The 22,009-nt window shown below is 46.6% G+C and overlaps 2 protein-coding genes across 12 annotated transcripts in view; one reads left to right on the top strand and one right to left on the bottom strand.

The window, feature by feature from the left end:
• The window catches only part of PRRC2A (proline rich coiled-coil 2A), a 52,462-nt gene extending 48,994 nt beyond the window's left edge, over positions 1–3,468 (top strand). For 4 of the 5 annotated variants that reach the window (XM_042449357.1, XM_042449356.1, XM_042449354.1 and 1 more), the window contains exons 28-32: positions 548–646; positions 740–961; positions 1,042–1,130; positions 2,090–2,183; positions 2,742–3,468. In XM_042449357.1, the coding sequence (XP_042305291.1) occupies positions 548–646; positions 740–961; positions 1,042–1,130; positions 2,090–2,183; positions 2,742–2,879 (642 nt within the window). In that variant the 3' untranslated portion in view covers positions 2,880–3,468. Of the gene's footprint in view, positions 1–547; positions 647–739; positions 962–1,041; positions 1,131–1,783; positions 1,872–2,089; positions 2,184–2,741 lie in introns of all 5 variants that reach the window. The other variant, XR_006101925.1, reaches the window with a different exon arrangement.
• Positions 3,469–5,409: 1,941 nt separating this feature from the next.
• Positions 5,410–22,009, bottom strand: part of BAG6 (BAG cochaperone 6) — a 37,147-nt gene continuing 20,547 nt past the window's right edge. For 6 of the 7 annotated variants that reach the window (XM_042449981.1, XM_042449985.1, XM_042449984.1 and 3 more), the window contains 19 exons: positions 21,770–21,899; positions 20,955–21,152; positions 20,512–20,791; positions 19,452–19,538; positions 18,976–19,083; positions 18,706–18,818; positions 18,523–18,607; positions 17,527–17,873; positions 16,956–17,292; positions 14,174–14,343; positions 14,026–14,079; positions 13,462–13,564; positions 13,181–13,305; positions 10,747–10,893; positions 10,155–10,214; positions 8,733–8,876; positions 8,508–8,615; positions 5,776–5,922; positions 5,410–5,679 (listed from right to left, as the gene is read on the bottom strand). In XM_042449981.1, coding sequence (XP_042305915.1) covers positions 5,581–5,679; positions 5,776–5,922; positions 8,508–8,615; positions 8,733–8,876; positions 10,155–10,214; positions 10,747–10,893; positions 13,181–13,305; positions 13,462–13,564; positions 14,026–14,079; positions 14,174–14,343; positions 16,956–17,292; positions 17,527–17,873; positions 18,523–18,607; positions 18,706–18,818; positions 18,976–19,083; positions 19,452–19,538; positions 20,512–20,791; positions 20,955–21,152; positions 21,770–21,899 — 2,842 coding nt within the window. In that variant the 3' untranslated portion in view covers positions 5,410–5,580. The remainder of the gene's footprint in view (positions 5,680–5,775; positions 5,923–8,507; positions 8,616–8,732; positions 8,877–10,154; positions 10,215–10,746; positions 10,894–13,180; positions 13,306–13,461; positions 13,565–14,025; positions 14,080–14,173; positions 14,344–16,955; positions 17,293–17,526; positions 17,874–18,522; positions 18,608–18,705; positions 18,819–18,975; positions 19,084–19,451; positions 19,539–20,511; positions 20,792–20,954; positions 21,153–21,769; positions 21,900–22,009) is intronic. The other variant, XM_042449986.1, reaches the window with a different exon arrangement.

Raw genomic sequence — 22,009 nt, 5'->3', positions numbered from 1 at the left:
CCAATGAAAGGCTGGGGTGCTCCTAACAGCTACAGTTGAGAAGCTGCATTCAGATTGAAAATTGCTGCGCTATACAGCCCATTTCTGACTGTATCTACATGAATTACTGTCTGTTAAAAACTAGAAATAATCCAGTTTGACACCACTTTTAACTTACATGGCTCAGTGCTATGGAACCCTGGGATTTGTAGGTTGGTGTGGCACCAGAGCTCTCTAACAGACGGTGAAATGTCCCACAAAACTATAGTTCCCAGAATTCCATAGCATGAAGCCATGACAGTTAAAGGTATTTTCAAATTGGATTATTTCTGCAGTGTGGATGCAGCCTCAGTTCCTGGCCAGAGGTTCTGGAAATCTGAAGTCCAAAATCTTGAAATCTGAAGTCCAGAAAGAAAGAAAAAACCACCCTTTCTTAAACTTCAGTTATAGGCCTTCCTACTAATGATGATTAAAGTATTTGAGCCTAAGTTGGTGACTCCCACTGTTGCTTTAAGGCACACATGTGGTGGTGGTTACTGTTGTGATTCACTGTTCACTTTTTCTGCAGGTGCGCCAAGAACTCGCTTCTCCGTCAGAGTTCTACCCTGCCACCCTGGGGCAAGGAAGCCAGAGCAATTTTCTGACAGCCACAGGCCCAGCCCAGCAGGTGAGCAAACCTCTGCCTTGGGCAAAACCAGGCTCCCATCTGCCATCTCCTCCACTGCTAGCATGCTCTGTCTGTGTCTCTCTCTTGTCCAAGGTACTTCTGCCAGTGGTGGAACCACCCCAACTCCCATCCATGGTGAACTTTGGCTCTTTGCAGCAAGCACCCCCAGCTGCCCCTGCAGCGCCGCCACCGCCTCCTCCCATGCCCCTGGTGCCCGTGGCCACCCAGGCCCTACGCCCACCAGGACAGCTGCCTGGGCGCCTCATGTCTCCAGCTGTGCGAGCATTTCCTCATGGTGCCGTAGGCCGTAGCGAGGTAAGGAGGCCAGAACCTTCCATTGTGTGAGCTGCAGTCTCTTTTTGCCTTTTGGTTCTGATGGTCATTCTCTTCCCTAGCTCCATGCCCTGGAAATGAAGCCACTACAAGACTACAGGAAGCTGAATGGCCTGGGGGCTGCAGGGGCCAGACCCCCTTCAGGGGGCAGGTGAGTGTTCTGTGGGGAAGAGAGAGTTGAAGTCCGCTTTGTGCTTCTAAGACTACCCCATTCCTCTTCCTCAATGGCAGACTTCAAAATTACCTCTGCCCTGCTCTCCTAGAGTTGATGCCTGGCAAATTCCAAGTGCCTTTGCTTCCAGCCCTACCCCCGAAGTGACTATACATGTACAGGTGTTCCACAGGTAAAATAGGGCAGACTCCATTTTGAAATGGATTAAAATAAAGGCCACTACTATCAGATCATCTTGATAGAGTACAGGCCCTGCTGGCCAGAACAGCTTGAGCCAGGTAGTATATAGAAAGGCATTTTGCACCTTAGTATTTGTGCTTTTTTGCAGTTTTATTCTTTTAATACCAGATAAGCCAATTTTGATGGTGATGTAGCACTTGTTAAAAATCACATTGATTTGCCTTTAATTCCACCTGCCTGCGAGATTTCATGACCTGAGAAAGGGCAGGATGGGGTAGTCAGTGCATCAACAAGAGAAATTGAGTCGAAACTTACTGGGTGATCTTGAGTCAGTCATAGGGTTCAGTTGTTAAGCTTAAAGTGGGCAGAGGGAAGATGGGGATCATTCTTGCTACTTGGTTCTCGGGGATGCGAGAAGTTCAGTACTAAATAAAATTTGGGGTTCTTTTCAGAAGGGGATTTCGGAATATTCTAGCAGTTGGAGCAATTTGGTGATGGTGCCTTCGTTGTTCAGAAACGGGAGAACATTTATGAAGGCTGGTACAGAAATCTTTTTAATTAACAGCAAACCTGTTTCTTTACAAGTTTGTTATGGAAGGAAAAGTAGGATCCAGTCCTCTGAAAAATGTCTCTGTTGCATTTTCTTCCTGGGAATGGAACCCAGCAGGGAAGGCTGTCCCCTGAGAATAGGAAGGGAGAGAAGATGGACACTCACTTTGGGCTTTTTCGTCATAGTTAAGACTTGTTCTTACTCACAGGCCTTTCTCTGGAGGCTTCAATGCCAGGCTGAAATCCCCTGGGTCTGGGTATGGTGGCATCTTCCGTGCCCAGCGCTTTGAGGTCTACCAGCAGGTGAGAGTGCTATGAGGAGGCTCTTCCTCTGTGTCGGGTTTCAAAATTCTTTGTTTGTTTTTCCCCCTTCAGCCCTAATGGCTATCAGAGCAGCTTACAATAATTATTTTTAATTAGACGGTTCCCTGCCCTCAGGCTTACAATCTAAAAGACACGACACAAAAGGAAAAGGGAATGGTGACGGGGAAGGGGATGAGGTCCAGTGGTTCCCTCTGAGGCCTGGACCATGGCAGATGGACTGGAGGGAGGGCTCTTATTCTTCAGGAGGTTGGTTGGTTGGTTGGTAGATGGGTAGTGCTATCATAGCTTTTTTTGACCCTTGGGTCTTCTTGAAGCAATTCTGAACAGGGGGAAAATTGTGTTGCAGCAAAGGACAGTTGGATGTAATCTTCCTGACTGATTATATTATTAGTTTTTTACTATCCACTTCTTCACGTGTGTGGAGTAAGTTGGGAAGGAGGCATTGACCATAAAGTGAGAATGAAAACTAATACAATAATCCTGCCACCAGGCCCTGAACCATTTGCCCTCTGCTTTGTGTGTCTCCTCCCTTCACAGTCGGATGTCCTTCGCTGGAACCCCCGTGCCTGGGAGCGTGCGGCCCAACCACGGGAGGGAGCACCACCTCGACGCCTTGAGCCAGACCCCCGCTCTCACAACGACAAACAAGACCCCAGTCTCTCCAACCACCACTAGTCCAGGATGCTGATCCCTCCCTTTTTCGTTCTGTTTCCCCTCCACCAAAATTGTGTGAGGGTTCTTTTGTGGGGGCTCCGTTCTCCTCCTCCCCTTCTTGGTGTATCCTGAATATGGGGTGTCTCCTTGACTCCTCGTCTGTTTTGTGAGGAGGGCAACACCAGAATTTGCCCCCTCAGTTAGGGGTTTTAGACACTTAGTATATGGGGAGGGGCAAGGATCAGGATTTTGGGAGGCTCCTAGCTGAATGTATTTTTGCTTATTTCCTTTGGTTTCACCTAAGGTTTTTGTTTTTTGTTTTTTCTCCTGGCAGGGGCTAGTGTTGCCCTTTTGATCTGAGGGGGGAGCAGCACAGAGGCGTGGAGTGTAAATATATATAAATATGAACATGTGGGGTCTTCCCTCTTCCCTCTTCTATTTATGGGGAGGGGAGTGAGACTGGGAGCCTGCCTCCTCTCCTGTCCACTTGCTCCCCAGAGTTTGAAATAGGAAGCGTTGAGTTTTTAAAAGGTGGTCGAGCTGGTTTGTTTAATAAATAAAACCAAAAAAGTTGTTTAAAAAAAACCAATAAAATAAAAAGTCAAAACTGTTGGGTTTTTCATGTGTTCAGTGTTTGCTATTAATACTTCCTTATTTCCCACCACAACCAGTTGGATCTAGAAAACCAAAGGGACTTCAGGGAGGTTGTGTTGGTTTTTAATGGGACTGCTTTTTAATTGGGTCCAATCCCATAATTCCTTTGTACTGAATTTCCCTGTATGTTCCAACATCTGCCTGGTTTTAGTCAACACTGTGGTGGCCTGCTTCAAACATGGCCATTTTGACAGCATTACTAAAAGGCAGCATGGGTTTCCCATAAAACAGTCATGCCATACTAATCTCCTTTTTTTTTTGATAAAATTATCATTTTGGTAGATGACGGGATTGCTATGTATGCAGCATATCTCGATTTCAGTAAAGCTTTCAACAAGGTCACCCATGATAATTCTGCCAAGAAGCTAGTAAAGTGTGGGCTAGACAACACACGATTGGTTGACCCACTAAACCCAAAGGGTGCTCAGCAATGACTCCTTTTCATCCTGGAGAGGAGCGACCAGTGGGGTCCCACAGGGGTCTGTCCTGGGCCCAGTGCTATTCAACATATTTATCAGTGACTTGAATGAAGAAATAGAGGGCATGCTTATCAAATCTGCAGATGACACCAAATTAGGAGTAGCTAATACCCCATAGGGCAGGATCAAAATTCAAAATGACCTTAATAGTTTAGAGAGTTGGGCCAAAACAAAGTGAATTTCAGAAGAGAGAAAAAATAAAATGATATATAGGACGGGGGACCACCACAGTACATGCAAAACAGCAGACACAAGAGCTCCTTGACAGTAAGAACTGTCGGACACTCTGTTGGAGAGTGATGGCGTCTCCTTCGGAGCTCTTTGAACAGAGGCTAGATGACCATCTGTTAGGGGGTGCTTTGATTTTCTGTTCCTGCATGGCACAGGGTTGGATTCGATGGTCTCTTCCAACTCTTATTCTATGAAGTTGTGAAAAGGTAGGACAATCCTCATGCCAACAAGTAGTAGTGTTGTATAATGACTATACTGTCTGTAGACTATTGGTGTGCTGCAGCAACATATGGTGGAAGGTACTAGATAGCACAAACATCTCCTTCCTTATTGGTCCCTTCCCCAAAATATAGCATCTTTAGTGTAACAAGATTCTCTGCCTTAAATTCTGAGGAACTAGCTATGAATTTGTCACAAATTTGCCGTTTCCCTTCTCTCCTAATCTACAGCAATATAATAATAATAACTTTATTATGGCCTTTTTTTGTTTTTTTACTTATATACCGCTATTCCAAAGATCATAGCGATGAACAGCAAGTAAGCTAATTGGCAAGTAAGCTAATTTACCTCCAGCAGTCTGGGTACTCATTTTAGCGACCTCAGAAGGATGCAAGCCTGAGTCAAGCTTGGGCCCTTTTGCTGGGCTTGAACTCGCAACCTTGTGGTTTTGAGTGAATGGCGGCAGTACAGGCATTTAACCACTGCGCCACCAGGGCTCCTTTCCATTCCCTTGGCAATATTGCTCCTATTCTTTGGCCAGCTCACTACAGCAATATCAACACAACAAATAAAGTGACCACCCTTGGTAGCTCTGTATACATTATTGATTATGCTAGACCCTGAAGGCACCAGAGCCCCATCTGATCATGGAAGTTAAGTAGGGTCAGCCCTGGTTAATACTTGGATGGGAGACTGCCAATGAATACCAGGTACTGCTGTAGAATATATTTTTGAGGAAGGAACCAGCAAAACAACCTCTATTCCTAGCCTAAGAAAACCCTATGAAATTCATGGGATCACTGTAAGTTGACAGTAGACTTGAAGGTACACACACGCTACCTTCAATTTTAATCTATACACCCAAAATAATTCCACAAATTATTAAAATGCACCAAGGAGAGCACTATAAGGAGAGAAGCTATTGCTGAAATCCCTGACTCAGAATAAAAACGACCAGTACAGCAAGATCCCTGGTGAAGTGGCTTTATTAATATCAGCAGCAACTGGGGAGGGGGAATAAGTGGGAAGGAACTTAAATATTTGGCCTGAGAAGGAAGTGGCTGCCTGCATCGTGCTCAAAAAGGGAAGGAGCCGCAGAAGATGTGCCTCCGAGCCAGGAGGGCTTAGGAGAGCAGCTACTATGGGTCCTCCGCCACAAAGACCTGTTGAGCATTGGGAAACCGCTGGGGAGTGAAGCTGGGATCGGCTTGTAGTCGCTTCTGCAGATCTGATTTCAGCTGGAAAAAAGAAGCAAAGAGCCTCCTTGAGTGGCTACCCCAAACCGCTTGGACAATGGCTAGAGGGGGATAGAGAAAGGTGGTACAAACCCTCACCTGCTGCCGGTAACCTTCCTGCAAGGCTGGTTCAGCCAGATCCCGGTTCAGACTCTCTGTGCTGGTCAGAGGCTTCACGCCAGCCACTTTGGCCGCTTTGTTCACTGCTTCTGACAGAAGCAGCTGGGGTCCTTCACCCTGCATTGTCTTTCAAGGAAAAGGAGAGAGTTGGTATACTGCCCAGCATGGACAAGCAGCACAGATTCTGCTAAAATGTACACAAGACTTTACTCCGGAAGAGAGCTTACAATCCCCATGAAATTTTGGAACAGGTCAAGCTCCCCACCTGCCTTCTCAAAAGGATGCAATGTTCTCCACCAGTGCTTATTAGTGAATTAGCACTCCCTAAGCCAGGGGTAGGTAACCTGTGGCCTGTGGGCCAGATGCGGCCTGGCAAGGCCTTGGGACCGGCCCCAGCCTGGTCCTGCCGCCGATTGCCGCTGGGGCCTTTGGGGGGCAATTGTCTATAGAAGCCTCAGAAACATGCATTTATATTAACATTTTTTAAAAAATCAGCAAATTTTTTCACGTGTCCTCCATTTTTTTTAAAAAAAAGTGTCTTCCATTTGAAAATGTTGTCCTACATTTGTCCTCGTTTATTTATATATTTAATTTTTTTTAAAAAAATTATTTAATTATTTATTTTTTGGCTTCGGCCCCCCAGTTGTCTGAGGGACAGCAACCCGGCCCCCGGCTCAAAAAGGTTGCCTACCCCTGCCCTAAGCAGTTTATAGTCTGTAAACCAATTGCTCCCAATAAGTTGGGTACTCATTTTACCGACCTACAAAAGGATGGAAGGCCAAGTCAACCTTGGTCCCCTAGGACTGAACTCGCAACCTTGTGGCTGCAGTACCAGCATTTAACCTGTGTGCCACCAGGGCTGCCTAAGGCTGGAGTCAGTGCTTAATGTTTCCCACCATACAACTCCAGACTCTCCTGTCCTCAATGCCAAAGAGGAAAGCTAAAAACATACAGCTAAGAGCCAGGAAGAAGTGCAGTGCCCCATGAAATACTGTTCCAATCCTCAAATTTCTAGCACAGTGAGACAATAATCTAAAACTTGAACTCCTGTATTTGCTGTGTTCATATTCCCTTGCTAATACAGTTGTCCCGCCATGTTTGCAGCTTTGACTTTTTTGGATTTATTTGCATTTATCTAGGAACCTCTAGGTCCTCCAGCATAACTCTGTCGGAGGTTCACCATAGGGTTGTACTGGAGAACCTAGAAGAAAACACTTCTCTAGGCATTTGTAGGTCCTCCAGCATAATCCTATGATCAATTTCTGGCAGGACCTGGAGATTCCTAAAGAGGTTTTATTTTCCCAGGAAAAAATAATAGTATTTTTCTTTTTTGTGTTTTTTCTACATTCACTGTGCCCTTCACCCCTAACCCCAGCGAATGTGGAGGGGACCACTGTACTGAGAATCCAAAGAATAGGAGCAATATTACCAAGGGAATGGAAACAGCTAATAGAACAGATCTAAGTATGAATTATTTTCTAGGCCCCATTCTCTGCAAAGCTACAAATTTGGCAACTGAAGGACAATTTCATGGGTGCATGTGTGCAGAATTCTTATGGGGGGGTACCATAATTTTGCCACCTATTTCACCCCCCCAGCCCAGCCCAGCAGCTGATGATCCTCCATTACTATAAACAGTTTCCTCAGTACTAGCAATGTTCTTCAGACTGACTTAGCGGATCCATGCTGGGTTTTCAGAAAGCACCCCTGATTCTTTGGTTTATGTTTGTATATTCCATCTCCTAAAAAAAAGGTTGGACAAAACACAGCACTCCCAGAGGATGTTGAACTACAGCATTCATCACTATTGGCTATCCTGGTTAGGACAGATGGGAGTTGCAGTGCAACAGCTTTGTCCAAATAGGTCCTAGAGAAAGATGTTGAACAAGCTGCTACTTGGGACTATAGCTTGCAGAATTCATCAGGACTGAAAGCAATAGCTGCTGTTCCCAGAGTGAGAGAAAAAGGAAGAGGAAGGAAAGCCAGCTGCTGTTGCTGAGATCATTAAGGCTCCACTACCACCTCTGAATGTAAGCAACAAACTGATACATAAGGCCCTCTGATCAATTTAAATCAGATTGGGCAACTGTTTTGAGGCCAGGATGTAATAAACACAGAGAGAGCAAAGCCCAAATATCTGTTGTTTTTTTCCTCTGCAGTTAGTCTAACATTGGCAAAAGAAATGAAATCACATCACGTCCTGATGCCATTTTGAGGACTTCAGAGGAAAACATATTTTGAGGTAATACAGAGTTCTGGGTGCTTGGACAGCATATTTCTGCTTGTTTTCATGCAAGTGAGGGATTTTGTTGTGATCTGGGAGTAAATACTGTCCAAAGATAACAGATTTTTTAAAACTGCAAGGAGCTGGGAGACTGATTGGGAGCTTCGGGGTAACAGAAGTCAGGTCACATGCAGGCTAAGAGTACCAATGTGCCTACCCCTAAACAAGATCTACTTCTACAAATCTTCCCATTAGTGAAGACTTGACCACCAAATTTTGGGGGGGAAATATTAGTGAGGTCCCACTAGCCCCATCTTCACTCTCCTAATAAGTCCATCTTGCACATCTTGCCACTTTAAACCATAGGTTCCCCTCCTTGGGTTTCAAATAACAGGCAGTGCAGTAATCCAGGGTAAGAGAAGGAAATAACACTTTTGCTGTCGAGCCATGATGACTTCGCATAAAGTTAGGGGCGGGAGGGTCTCACCTTGCGCCGCTTGGCTGGCATGCCACTCAGGTAGGCATCGCTGAGGGGAGGCTGCTGCTTGAGCTTGCGTTGGGTCTGAATGTCCTCGCGGATGATGGGCACCCACTCCTTGGAGGGAGAAGGGAAGAGCAAACACATTTGGAGACCCATTAGCAAAACCACACAACATGGCCCACCACAGGGACAAGCCCCCCCCCCCCGATTCTATTATCTCAAGGGACTCACAGGGGGAACGGAAGCAGCCCAAGGCTCTGTCTCTGGGGCGGGGGGTTCCCCTTGCTGGGGTTCCTCATGCTCCGGCTCCCCACGCTGCTGGGGCATGGCCTCCTCTGCTGTTGTGGCTGGAGCCGGGGAGGCTGTACTGTCTCGCTGCAAAGGGGAGAGAAGACAGTGGGTGGGTCAGGGGGAACCTCCCCTCAACACACACACAGCCCAAACGAGAGAAAAAGCCAAGTTCCCTCACTGCAGGGGTGGGAAAGACTTCAGGCTCAAAACCCCATGGGAGCAAATAGTCAGAAACACAAATCAAAGGCAGTGGGAGGCAGCTACATTATTTTTAACATGTTTTTGGCACAGTGCAACCTGTGCACAGTCTTCTTGGGTAAGCACCTGCTTTGCAGGTGTGGGCCCTGAAATTTTTGCCCAGTCTTCATGGCAGCTCTGTCAGTGTGGAAAGGGACTGCTGGTGAACAGCTACTTTTAAGTCCAGCCAGTGTTTCTCACTCACTGAGGTTTCACCTTTGACATCTGCATAATGATTGGATTGCAAGAGAGTATCATTAAGGTGTATCACAGCAAAAGAGATGAATGTTCATGCAACCAATCAATGTCATTATAATTTGGTTTCATTCATTTTTGTACTATTGCAAAAATACTTCACACTTCCATGGTATCTTGTGTATAACAAACTATAACAATGCCTACCAAAGCCATTTCAATTCTAGGTTGTAACAGCAGAATGTGGAAAAGCTGAAGGGGTGTGTGTGCGCGCACATGTGTACGTGTATGTATGTGTGCATGTGAATACTATCACAAAGGGTTATATGATAGTGGCAAAGAGGCTGCCTGGTGGCACCATAGCAACTCTTATTCCAACATTCATCCTCAGCCACTGACAACCCTAGGTGGCCCCAGGAAAGGTGGATTCAGCCCTTGTACCACTGAAACCTATCCATCTACATGAGAGGGAAGTGGAAGCAACCCTGCCTGCAAAACATGCCAAGTACTTTGAAACCATTGCAGCAGACTTCCCTCACTGAATGCCCTGCAGATATGTTGGATCTACAACTCTCACACCCATGACAGCAAACCATAACTTCAGCCCACACATCTAAAGACCACTGGGTTGGAAAGGCTGCTCTAAATCTTCTACTGATACTAAGCAGGGCTCCTACCTTCTCCCCTGTTCCTATTCCTCACTGCCTCCCTGGCTCCCATATGGTCATGTAACCATTCCTTTGGCCAAATTGATACATTCATAATCTGCCACACAATTCTCACAACTGAAAAATAAACAAAGAAGCAATATGTTGCTAGCCACCCTATACTGGCGAATGGCACAAGAATACAATATACCAGTTGAGAAGTTTGCTAGTTTTGCTATATGTATGTATTGTTGCATGCCATGTTTCTCCCACTCCACCATACCTGCAGGGTTTCTTGCGCCTGTTCTGTAGCCTGGAGATCCATAGGCTCTTCGGGAGCAGGCTAAGACAACAACAGTGGGAGAAGGGAATGCATCACATCCTGTCATGCACCTCCAATACCCCACAAGGCAGTTTCCCTTCCCAAACCGAACTCTACGCCAGGCCTGCCTAGATTTAACTCCCAACCACCACACCATCCACAGACCAGATGCAGCAGGCAAACCTAACCAAAAGGAGCAGACATCTCACTTGCAGAAAAAGGAACCTAGAAAAAGGAACCTGGCTTGTGAGCAGATCGGGAACCCTCCAATCTCTCTTTATAGACTGCTAGCGCACAGTATCTCAACCAAATAATTCAGGTAGTGCCCTTCTGGCTAGCAATGTTTGTTTTACTATAGAGCCAAACTGTTCAAAGGAGTGGGGAAACACTGCCTCATGCAGTGGAGCATGGGTGTCTTCACCTCCTGTACCTGTCTGCCATCTGCCTAACAGAGCAGTCTCTAAGGAAACAGAGTTTGGCCATCCCTGCCAATCAGAAAGTCCTTGCCTTTCCTCCTCTCTTGGAGATTTCACAAACTGCCCAGAAGCCTTACCTGTGGAGGATCACCAACCCTGCGGACATAGTGCAGGATCTGTTCCTCTGTGACAGGCATGTGCTCCAGGATGACCTGCAAGCGCATACTCATCATGGTAGTGAGCCAGCTCACCAAGGAGGGATTCATGTCTGCCGACATCCGCCTCTGAAGCCAGGATGGGCCAAAATGAGAGAAAGGAAAAAGGCCATCAGGACCACAAAGGAGAACCAGGCTCACAGTCAATTCCAACAGTTTTCACCAAACCCAGAAATAATGTCAGCAAAGCCAGTGAAGTTTTTAGCTGGGCTATCAATGAACCAAATTTAACTGGCTTTACTGAGATTACATCTGGGCATTTTTATGAAAAAGCCCATATATATAAACTTAACATAGATTTTTCAGAAATCTGTGTTAAGCTTTGAGAACCAGGGTTACATAGTAGTGGGTATGCTGGAACTTTGAAAAGAGAGACCTGGGTTCAACTCTCCAGCCAGCAGTGAAACAACAAATGGGAAAGACACCATGTGCATTGTTCTCAGTCATGCCTCACATACCTCATAAGGGGGAAAGGGGGAGTGAGAAGGAATGAATCTAGCAGCACTCTTGAGACCGATTTATTTTAACCATGATTTTCTGTGGATATCAATCCACTTCCTTAGGTGCACTTATGGAGTATTCTATCAGGTCACAGGTTTAACTATTACATACCTGTGGGAGTGGGATCTGACTGGGACACAGAAAGAATCAAGTTGTGACCTTGATAATAAATCTTCAAAGATGATATGTGTCTGTCAAGCAGAAATCGATTATGGTTCCCCAAAAATGTGTTGTATCTACTATGATGGTGAGAATTATATTGCCATTTGTGCAACTATGATGAATAGAATATACATTCATTCGTCCCTCCGGACTCACGGGGGATACATTCCGAGCCCCCCCCCCCCCGCAGATCTGAAATTTCTCAAATAGTCAATGGCACCATTGGGGACAAGGGGACTTGACTATGTGAAATTCCCCCCTTGCTTCCCCCCTTCTTTCCCCCCCCCCCTCCCCCCCCCACCTTCCCCCCCCCCAGTGCCTGGGCCTGTAATTGACGCCAACAGCCATCAGGACTCGCTTTCCCAGCAGCCCTTGGGGCCTGGCACGCACATGCCCCACTCCCCTCTGCTGCAGCCAATTGATGAGCGCCCACTGTCTGTGGTGGCGGGAGCAGGGTGTGTGCACTGCTGGGAAAGCGTGCACTGCTGGAAAAGCGAGTCCCGATGGGTACCAGGGCCATCCCCCATCCTATCTAGACCCCAAAATAAGCATACCATCTTGGGAGAAAAACAGGTTTTAAGTGCAATAAACAAACACGCACATCCAGTGGACCCTCCCCATACATGGGGATCTGTTCGGACACACACACACCCCGCATATGGGGAAAAACACGTAAGCTCAAACCCCATTTGTTTCAATGGGGGAATGTTCCTGCGTTTGGCATGCGCACCATTCTCTTTATGGCAGCTTAACCTTCCGTGGAAGGTTAAAGCCGTTATGGTGCACTCGTGTAGGATGCGGGCATGCTGTACTTACAGAAAACATTCATTGATGTGGGGCCCATTCACACTAATAATTACAGTGAGCCTGCACCATACACGGGCTTCCCTTCTGCAGCTTTCAGCATACGGTGAATGAATGGTATTACACACCTGCAGCATTCGCTCCCCATGGCGCCACGTGCATGCACCCTATTATTTTCAATGGGGCGCGAGCATACACAATTTCCCCCTTACGTAGGGGGTCCAGAATGGATCCCCGCGTAAAGGAAGGGAGGACTGTATAGAGCTATGTTTTCTCTTCTACTGCCAAAGCAACATCCTATGTAATCTTTGGATTTGCAGTTTAGGGGGAATTATCTGTTAAAGAGTTTCAGGATTCCATAAGATTTTGCCCTGGCAGTTCAAGTGGAATTATTGTAGATACATGCCTTCAAGTAGTTTCCAACTTGTGGTAACCTTAAGGCCCTTATCATGGGGCTTTCTTGACAAGATTAGTTCAGAGGAGATTTGCCATTGCCTTCCCCTGAGGCTGAGAGCATGTGACTTGGCCAAGTGGGTTTCATGTCTGAGCAGGGAATCAAACCCTGGTCTCCAGAGCTGTAGTCCAACACTTAAGCTAGTACACCATGGTGGTACTCTCCCAAGTGGAATACAGCACAGTAAGTGCAGTAGGAAAGGGCCCTCGGTGTGCAATTATTCCAGATATCCACAGCTGTCATGGCTTCATCCAGTGGCACCACCGCTCAAGAGCTTCCCCTTTTCTGCTCTCTTAGAAACTGATTCAAGCGCCTTCACCTTCCCACACGTACAGTAAATGCATCTCCCTCTGCCAAAGTTGGCAGCCTAAACCAAAGCCCGCTGCGCAAAGATAGCAGGAGAGCATAAACACACTGTCCTGGCTCATCACTCACAATGCGATCATTGATGACGGCTGTCAGGGCGCCCTGCTCCCCCCGCAAGCAGTAGAGGTTCAGTGCCAAGCACTCAAACAGGCCCTGGTTACACAGCTCCAGTAGCCGGTATCCAAAGGTATTATCTAGAAAGGAAAGAAAGAAGGCGCAAATGAGAGACTGAGGACGTTAACACCTCTATCCAGATTGAAAAAAATATTGAACAGACATCCTAGAACCCCTAATCACTGAGGGATTGTAGGAGCAGTGGGCCAAAAAAAGCAACTTTGCCATGGTCTTACCGGTGCAGTGTAGAATGTGCGTAGCAATGCGGTTGAACTGTTCCTGCAAGAACTCCAAATTGGTGCGGGTGATATCGACACCATCTTGAACGCGGACAGAGGCCTGCAGGAAAACAGGAGGGGGAAAAGGGGGGAGGGGAAATGAACCACAAAGTTTGGTCTGTATCTAGGATTCATTTATTTATGAACTATTTGTAAACCACTTGTTTTTGAAGATTTCGGCAGTGACACCTTAAACTGAGAAGTAATCTTCTTGAATTGCAAGGAAAAATCCACCTGAAGAGCAGGCCAGCTGGTAAGAGCTGTTCAGAATAGTGGTGGCATCTCCTCCTTTGTAGATTTTTAAACATTTTTCCGATCTTTAAAGACATATTACACCAACAGCACATGCTTCCAAGGATAGCACAGTGGCATCAACGAGAAATCCCTGAGGATGTTTGGGGTCAATCTTATCAGGTCTAATCTGCAAACAGAGCTGAGTTTAACCCTGTTTTCCCAACCCAAAACATGGTTACTGTGCAAATGATAGAAGATGATGAAGGAAGGGTTAAGAGTGAAACTTACAAAGCTCTCGCGAATGTACTCCTCCAAGCCGTTAATCAAGTTGTAAGTGGCCATCTGGAAAAGCCAGAAGAGAGATGGGCCTGTTATCAATGCAAGGTGAGTAGAAGGAGGGAAGCAATGGGGAGGAGCTGGGAGACAGTTCTCTCACCTGGACATTGCGCTCAGTGGGCTCCTGCCCATGCAGATATTCCTCCCGGAAGAACCGGCTGAGTTGGGGCTGGATCCGCTGCAGGGGCTGGAACTGCCCGTGCAGCAGCATCACCATGTCCACCATGGAGAAGTTCTGGCAGATCAAAGACAGCAGGTCTCCAAAGAAGCCTGGCAAGAGAAAGGCACAGAGATTTAAAAAAAAGTGCTCCCAACTGTCTTTCAGTTGTTCCCATCACAAACCCCAACACTAACAGCCTGTCAAGCAGCCATGAACATTTCCTCCTACAATTTGGCCAGAATTAACCTACCTTAGGACAATATCATCCTCCTTGTATATTACCAGCTGCTTTCAAAGTCTACATTTTAATATTTAAATTTAATTATTGTTTCATAACTGCTGGACTGTGTTTCATCATTTCACTGTTGTACACTGTGGCCTGGGATGGTTTTTCCTAAAAGTCTGTTTCCTAAAATTTTAAGGATAACTCTTCTGTCAGGTCGTAACTGCAAAGGGCCAGGCAAAGGTTGTCACAGCACCTTTCTGCTGGCCCAATACCACTGGAGGAAATAACAACCAGAGAAAAGGAGACTCTGCAGTCATGAGACCTTTGTGTACAAAGGTTTATTTCTAAGGCAAGAAAAGTATTCTGCCACTCTTGCCTGGCCAGGAAAAAAGGAACAACGATCAACAAGAGGATGGTGTCACTTTCGGCCAAGGTGTGGAAGCAACACACAAGGGCAATGGAGACACCTCCAGAAAACCAAGGCAAGGGAGTAGAGCAGCCAGCAGATCGAGCTGTAAAAACCAGGAACCTCCCTTCCTCATTTCATTTCAGCTATGAGCTAATTATTGGGAGGCCTTAAGTTAAGCATTAATCCCTTAGCCAGGGTAGACAACTGTGCTGGGTACAGAAGACATTTGTCATCCCCTCTCCCTATAATACCATGTCTCTATCTAACACTCAATTAACCATGGAGAAAACCAGAAAGAGTTCACATTCCATTCCCATCAAAAGCCAGGCGCTACAGGACCTTGTTTCCCACTCAATAATTTCCTGCAGATGTTTAACTCCCTGCAAATCTCCCAACATGACTACAACATGGCTAAACATGCCTAGCATGACAGAGGGAGCCGGGGGGATGACTCTGACACTCCCTCTATGCTGGCACCACTACTGGTTTCCCTTTTGAGAGTAAAAAATGGCCTACCAGCTGATACCCAACATCACAAGACGCAATTACACGTTTGTAACTATACATCATCTTTTGATCCAAGCCGTCTAAACCTTCCTTTAACAGCCAGCAGCCACTCCAAGAGTCACAGGTCTAGTCTGCTGGTGATGGGGTGCTGATGGATGACTTTTCTAGCCCCTTCTCACCAATGAGCTGCAGTGTGACAAGGAGTTATGACAGGGAACCTATTGTCTCTGACTATCATACCACAGATTGCTGGTAGGAATCACCATGCTGCATCTCAATCACCCACAGAACAGACCTCTGTTGCTTGGAGTGGCTGCTTGCTATTGAGGTTGGTTTTGGAGGAGATCTGTGATTGTGGAAACAGTGTCACAATATTAAACATGAATACTGAGCAGTTACAAATGTGTAAGTGTAGCTCACACATTCATAACTGCTCAACAAGATGCCAACTATCATAGTCATCTTACATCCCACCTTATTCACAACACTGAGATTCAAGGCAGCTTCCAGAATATGAAACCAGTAGATTTCAAACACAGAAAGCCATAAGTAAAAAATGTATAATATGTACTTTTAAAAAGCAGTAAGGCATCAATAAAACATATGCAGAATGCATTTTTAAAACCAATTAATCAATCTATAAAATTAAAACCATTTAAAAATTATTTTAAAGGTGGAATACAAAAACAATAATACAAGCATTAAAATCTTACTGGAGTCAAGTCTTGTAAGGCTGGTGGCACAGGGAATATTTACTTTTGGGTGGAAGGAAAGCAGAGGGACTCATTCTAGCCTCTCCAACTGCCTTTTTTCAATTCTTTCAAAGATTGGTGGGATAAGAGGGATGCAGGGGAAAACCTACAAAAACTACTACATTTTCTAGCAGTTTTGCAGTAATTTCAGGAATTGGGGAAATTTTTCAAGCAATGATTTAGGAATTGAGAGTCCTGGGGCTCATAAAAAAGTCAGGGGATACATATGGGCCTGCAGTTCATATGCAGTTCACATGCCTCCACAACCCCTCCATCAGTAGCCTTCCATTTGTGATACTAGGAACATTGGGCAAGACTGCTTCAAATGACTACAGTGAAAACAAAACATTTTGAAGATTCAATGGCAACAAACATGAAATCATTACCCTTTCCGAGTACTGAGGCAGTGGAAAAAATGTAGGAGTCCAGAAGAAAGATCATGCCAACCATCACCTTCATTAAGCAAAGATGGCAAAAATCACAGTTTTGTCCTTTACTTGAGAAAGTAATCATGATGTATTTTGCACCTTTTGGCTGGCCTAATAAAAATAGCACAGTGAAGTGCATTTCAGATTTTATTTAAGGCCAGCATGGATACCCCTATAATTGTTTAATGAGGGATACTTAAAAAGAGTCCAACAGGAGGAGAGATTTTTGGGGGGGGGGGGCTTTTACAAGCTCTAAGCCCAATATATGATGCATCTCAATCCCCTGGGGAAGAAAAGGATCCTGGAATCAGGAGTGAGAGGCGTCTGAATTATCAAGGTCAGAAAAATCCTTTTCCAGCCTGGCAAGCAGCCCACATCTTGACATCAAAGTGCTCCTTACCCAGAGCCCCCTCTGTGCCCGGCTCAAAGATGTTGCTAGTACCACTCAAACGCTGGATGAAGTCAGCAATGCTCTCAGTGCAGCCCTGCTGGGCGCTGAGTGAGCCCATCATGGACGACAGTACCCCCTGAACTACGCTAGTGAAGAACTCAGGAGGAGGAGCATCTGCTGAGGTGCTACCGCGAACTCCACCACTTCCCGCACCACTTGAAGGTGTCTCTGGCCCACTCTGTGGAGCTGAAGGGGGAGGTGGTGGGGGTGGAGAGGCTGCTGGTTGGGGAGGAGGTGGTGGAGCCTGTTCAGGAGGGTGTGGGGGTGCTGCCCCCATCTGGGTTGCCTGGGAAGTAAAAAAAAAAAAGAAGGAGTAAGAAATTGGAAGAGACGTTTGGATAATGTTATGTAGCAGGATTCCAGGATGGTTCTGCCTTGCCAAGGTGGGTAGGAAAGAATGTGCAACCAGATTTATTAAATATATGTGGCCATGGGAAGAAACCCCCACTTACCCTATCCCAAAACTGCCTGGTGACAACATGCCCAGGAGAGATGCTATGGAAGGATTTTAAGTGCTCACCTGAAGGAAATCTGTCATGCCTTGCAGGAAAGCAGGTACCCCTGGCATAGCCACAGTGATGGTAGGGGAGCTCACACCAGCCACACCAGCCATGGTGGAGCCTGCAGCTCCAAAAATGTTCCCCAGCAGCTGGGATAACTGGAGCTCAGCACCTGCTGAAGGAGGCTGGCCAGAAGGGATGGGCCCTCCTGGGGCACCAGCAGAGCTACCCCCGGCTGCAGTGGTGGCTGTGTTGGTTGTACCAGCACTGGCTGAGGCAGTAGGAGGAGAGGCGGAATTGCTGGTGCTGAAGGTAGCTTGGGTGCTGGCAGAAGAAGAGGCCGACGAGGATGCCCCACTGCCCTGAGCTGGAAGAGAAATATGGAGATGATCGCCAGCAAAGACCTAGGGAAACAAGGCTACTCCCACTCTACCACGGCTCACTTCAAATTGCCCCATTTACTCAACATAAGGAACCTCAGACTTCTCACTTCCCTTCCAGACTAAATCCACAACAGTCGACTGCTTTTAAAATGGTTCCTTCCAGGTAACCAATTGTTAAATCATACTGAGATGTGGCAAATTCCCAGAAATACCTCACCCAGACCCTTGGGTTAACCCTATGAACCACCACTGATGTAGACATAGCAAACTTGTTTTCTGTTCCTCCAGAAACTAGAACATGAACCAATGGATTCAAATAGCAAGGAAAAAACATTAGGAAGAACTAATTGTCAGTAAAGAGCTGTTTGATAGTGGAACTGACTGCGCCTTGGAAGGTGATGTACTCTCCTAACTTAGAGATCTTTAAACAGAGGTGGGATGGGCATCTTTCAGGAAAGACTTAGTTAGTTGTGTCTTCCTTCGTGGCAAGGAGTTGGACTACATGGCCCTTGCAGTTCCTTCTAAGTTCTGGCCTCAATGAGATGACCCAAGTGATCCTCAGCACCACCTCAACCTCATGGAAGTGTCACCTAACACTTTGTGACTTTTCCCTCTTTGGATTTTATTACCTACCTACAATGACTGGCTGCATGAGGAGCTGCCCCACCAGGCCACTGATCATCTGGGCCAATGAAGCATTTCCACCCAGAGTGGGACCCTGCAAGGGAACACGAGGCAGATTCAAAAGAAATAATGTCCTACAGACTAGGAAAAGAGCCCCTGCCACACCCAATCTCCAGCAACTGTTCTCCCTACCCCTTGTCCTGGTGCCTGAGGCGACCCCGGGTGAGTGGGCCGCACAGAAGGCGTTGAGGGCCTGGCAATCACAACACGTGTCGGTGCGGACTGGAAGCTTGGGACTTGTTGGCCTAAGAAACAGGAAGAGCAGAAGGTGGTAAATCTACACCCAGCACATTCAAAATCTGGGTGCTGAAAGTGAGCCAAAGAATCTACAGCCCCTTCTACAACATGTATACTTGCCCTGGATGTGTTCCAGATACAATCAGTGGCCTCCCCAGTTATTACCTGCAGCAGCTGAGGCGGCAGCTGCCATGGCTTGCTGTGTGATCTGATGGGCCACAGCTTGCATGAACTCTGGTGGGAGGCTAGGAAGGGGCATGTGAGCACCACCACCTACAAAAGAGTAAAACCAAGAGGCCCATCAATTAACAGCCCACGGCCATGGTAGGTAGTGACATGGCCACACATGGCAGAAAGATGCATAATACAATGGGGACAAAATTACTCACAAAAAAAATGTAGTTAAACATGTGCACAGGACTATTGATGCTTTTCAAAAGATGTCTAAAAAAGGGCATATTTTTTTCTAAATGTGTACAAAGATAGGTATGCATTTTCATTTGCAATTCAATACAGAATCAGGAGGGAATTAACTACAGGAGTTGAAACTGACAAATTTGCCAGTCCATAATGGTACTATACTCTAGTTATCTACCCAGAACACCCCCATGCCCACTTTAAGGTTCCCACTCATTCCTTACCCATTCCTTGAGGATGCCCAGCCGGCCCAGGAGTTCCTGATGATGGCACTCCACTAGAGCTACTCCCTCCCATCTGAGAACCAGAATCTAAGAAGGAGAGGGGGGAAAACAGCTTCCAATAAAAGAGGGCAATAGCTCAGAGGCAGAAACAAGGTTTTACATGCAGAATATTCCACACTAAATCCCAAACCTCTCCAGATGGAGCTAAGAAAGACTGCTCCCTGGAGTGGAGTCCATAAGAAATACTGGCAAATTCTGAGCAAGTCACATCCAGTATAAGGCACCATCCACTATCCTCAAAGCTATATGGAACCTCTTCAATCAAAGCCAGTTCTATTGCACAAAAGCAAGTGCTGGAGGACAGAGAACAAATGGGAACCACAGGTTTTACACTACAGGTGGTGAGTTCCTGGAAATTGTCTAGTTTCTCAGGCATCAAGGATGCTGGGGAGAGCCCCTGCCAGATCCAGCAGGCCTGCATTTATGTTCTTGTCCTGACTGAGTGCTAAGCATTGATACCCTCAAAGCACTCAGAGAATTTCTTATGCTCTTTCATCTCACACAGTTTCAGTCTACTCAATAATAAACCCAGAATGCAGTTCAGTATTCACAGCCCACTTTACAGATCACAGAGTTACAAGAGACCACAAAAGCCAGCCAGTTCAACAACATCATGCAAGATTCTGCAAGAACTGAGAACAGCTTACCTAACACCAACTTAGCAGATTCATGTTGAGGTGAAACCAGAACTTGAAATTTCTATGCTAACATTCAGCACCTTTGGGAGGGGTTAATGGCCCATGGCAATTTTTACAGCCAGGGCATTCCCAACGTCTGGAAATATCACAAGGAGCCCTCAGCCCTTCTCCTTCAACCAGTATCCCATCCAGCCCCCTAGGCAATTAAGCAGTTCAAACCATCCCCACCCACCCTCACAAAGAATGCAGAAAGGGTGCCGGCATCTGCTAAGAGGTTAAACGTTTCGGTCCCATCACCCCAGCCCCCAAGTCCCACATATAGTGCCCCCCCACAAGATACAGATGCCACGAAGTCTCCTCACCCTGTATATTCATGTGCATCATAACCACGGGCTCCACTGTCTGGTGTGAGATGCGGATCACACGTGGGTGGCCTGTCTGGGAGGCCTGCGTCTGAGTAGTAGTGACCCCTGGGGAGGAGGCAGCAGGAGGAGACCCCTCGGATGGATGGCCATCATCGGTAGGACTGGAAGTGGCTGGCTGAGCAGGAGGAGAGGTCTGGGAAGCTGTGGACGCTTCTGAGCTGCTCTGAGTAGTTCGAGAGCCATTACCCGTCATGGTGACTGTTGTTCCAACATTAATCTGAAGTGAGAGCAAGTCACAGGCTGGTGAGACAGGGCTGGACCCCTTTAGCTTTCTTCCTCACTGACCAAACTATTGTAGGCTGGAAATCTATAGCCACAACCTGATCTGGGTTTCTGCTTAAGAAAGGATGCCACACCACACCAAAGTATCTGGCACTTACCTGGATAGGGATGGCAGCCTGCTGCAGCACCATAGGGGCTGTGTAGTGGGACATGGGCCGCACCACATGGAGGTGGCGGGGGGCATTACAGGAGAGGTTGCAGCGCAGGTCAGAGAGCGCCACAAAGGTGTTACCTAGGAGGCGCAGAGACTCCCCCACAAGGTTGATAATTCGCTGGTCTTCTTCACGGCCTTCAGTCTGATAGAAAGGGAAACAGAATAAACTGACGCAAACGATATTCCCTAGCAAGACTTCTTCAACCCCATCAAACCCCCAAATTTCCACCCATTCTGGAGTGAATCCTGCATCTAATGTTGCTAAAATGTTATTTTAGTGAGTTTACACATTTTACTATTAAGTACTGTAGAAGTAGAACAGGGAGCTTACTAAAGGAACTACTTGCAACCTAAGAGATGCAACAAAAAGGAGAAGGGATCAGAGACAAAGGGAGTCCAGCACTCATGTTAAAATGACCAAGGCATTTGGGACTCATAAATGGACTGGGAGTGCCTAATGCTGACGCACTGGTGAAGCTAAACTAGTGTGGACCTAACTAGTTTTTGAATAGGAAACCACTGGGGGGGGTCTATTTAAGAATAAGTTCTAAAATATTTACTTAATAAATATAGATGTATGCATCGACTATAAGTCAATCTCATATCTCTCCTAGACCAAACTGCATTGGTATCTAGAAGAGGAAACCCCATGACAGATGGGCCTCTCCAGGCAGCTGGAAAGGACCTGGTTATTCCAAATCTACCTATCACTTCCATGCCAAAAGCTGCTAGATGATACCAGGATGAGTATCCCCTTACATTGTTGTTGTAATCTGCAGTGCCAGCAGTCCCTAGGATCTCCTCATATCTTTGCAGGAAGGGCTGGAGCCGGCTCTCCACCCCACGGAGTTCCCCCAGTATCTCCACGTACTCACTTGGTGAGGGGTGACTGTGGGAGAAGACAGAGACAGGAGAGAAAGAAGGTCTCTTAGCCCTCACTTTGACTCCAGTGCTTCCTTTCACTGCCTCCTTTCTGGATCCTCCACTCAGACAGAGAGC

The sequence above is a fragment of the Sceloporus undulatus genome, chromosome 2, assembly GCF_019175285.1.
Source record: "Sceloporus undulatus isolate JIND9_A2432 ecotype Alabama chromosome 2, SceUnd_v1.1, whole genome shotgun sequence".
Taxonomy (NCBI): Eukaryota; Metazoa; Chordata; class Lepidosauria; order Squamata; family Phrynosomatidae; genus Sceloporus; species Sceloporus undulatus.
The sequence above is the reverse complement of the archived record's forward strand: the minus strand, read 5'-3'. Positions and strand labels throughout refer to the sequence as shown.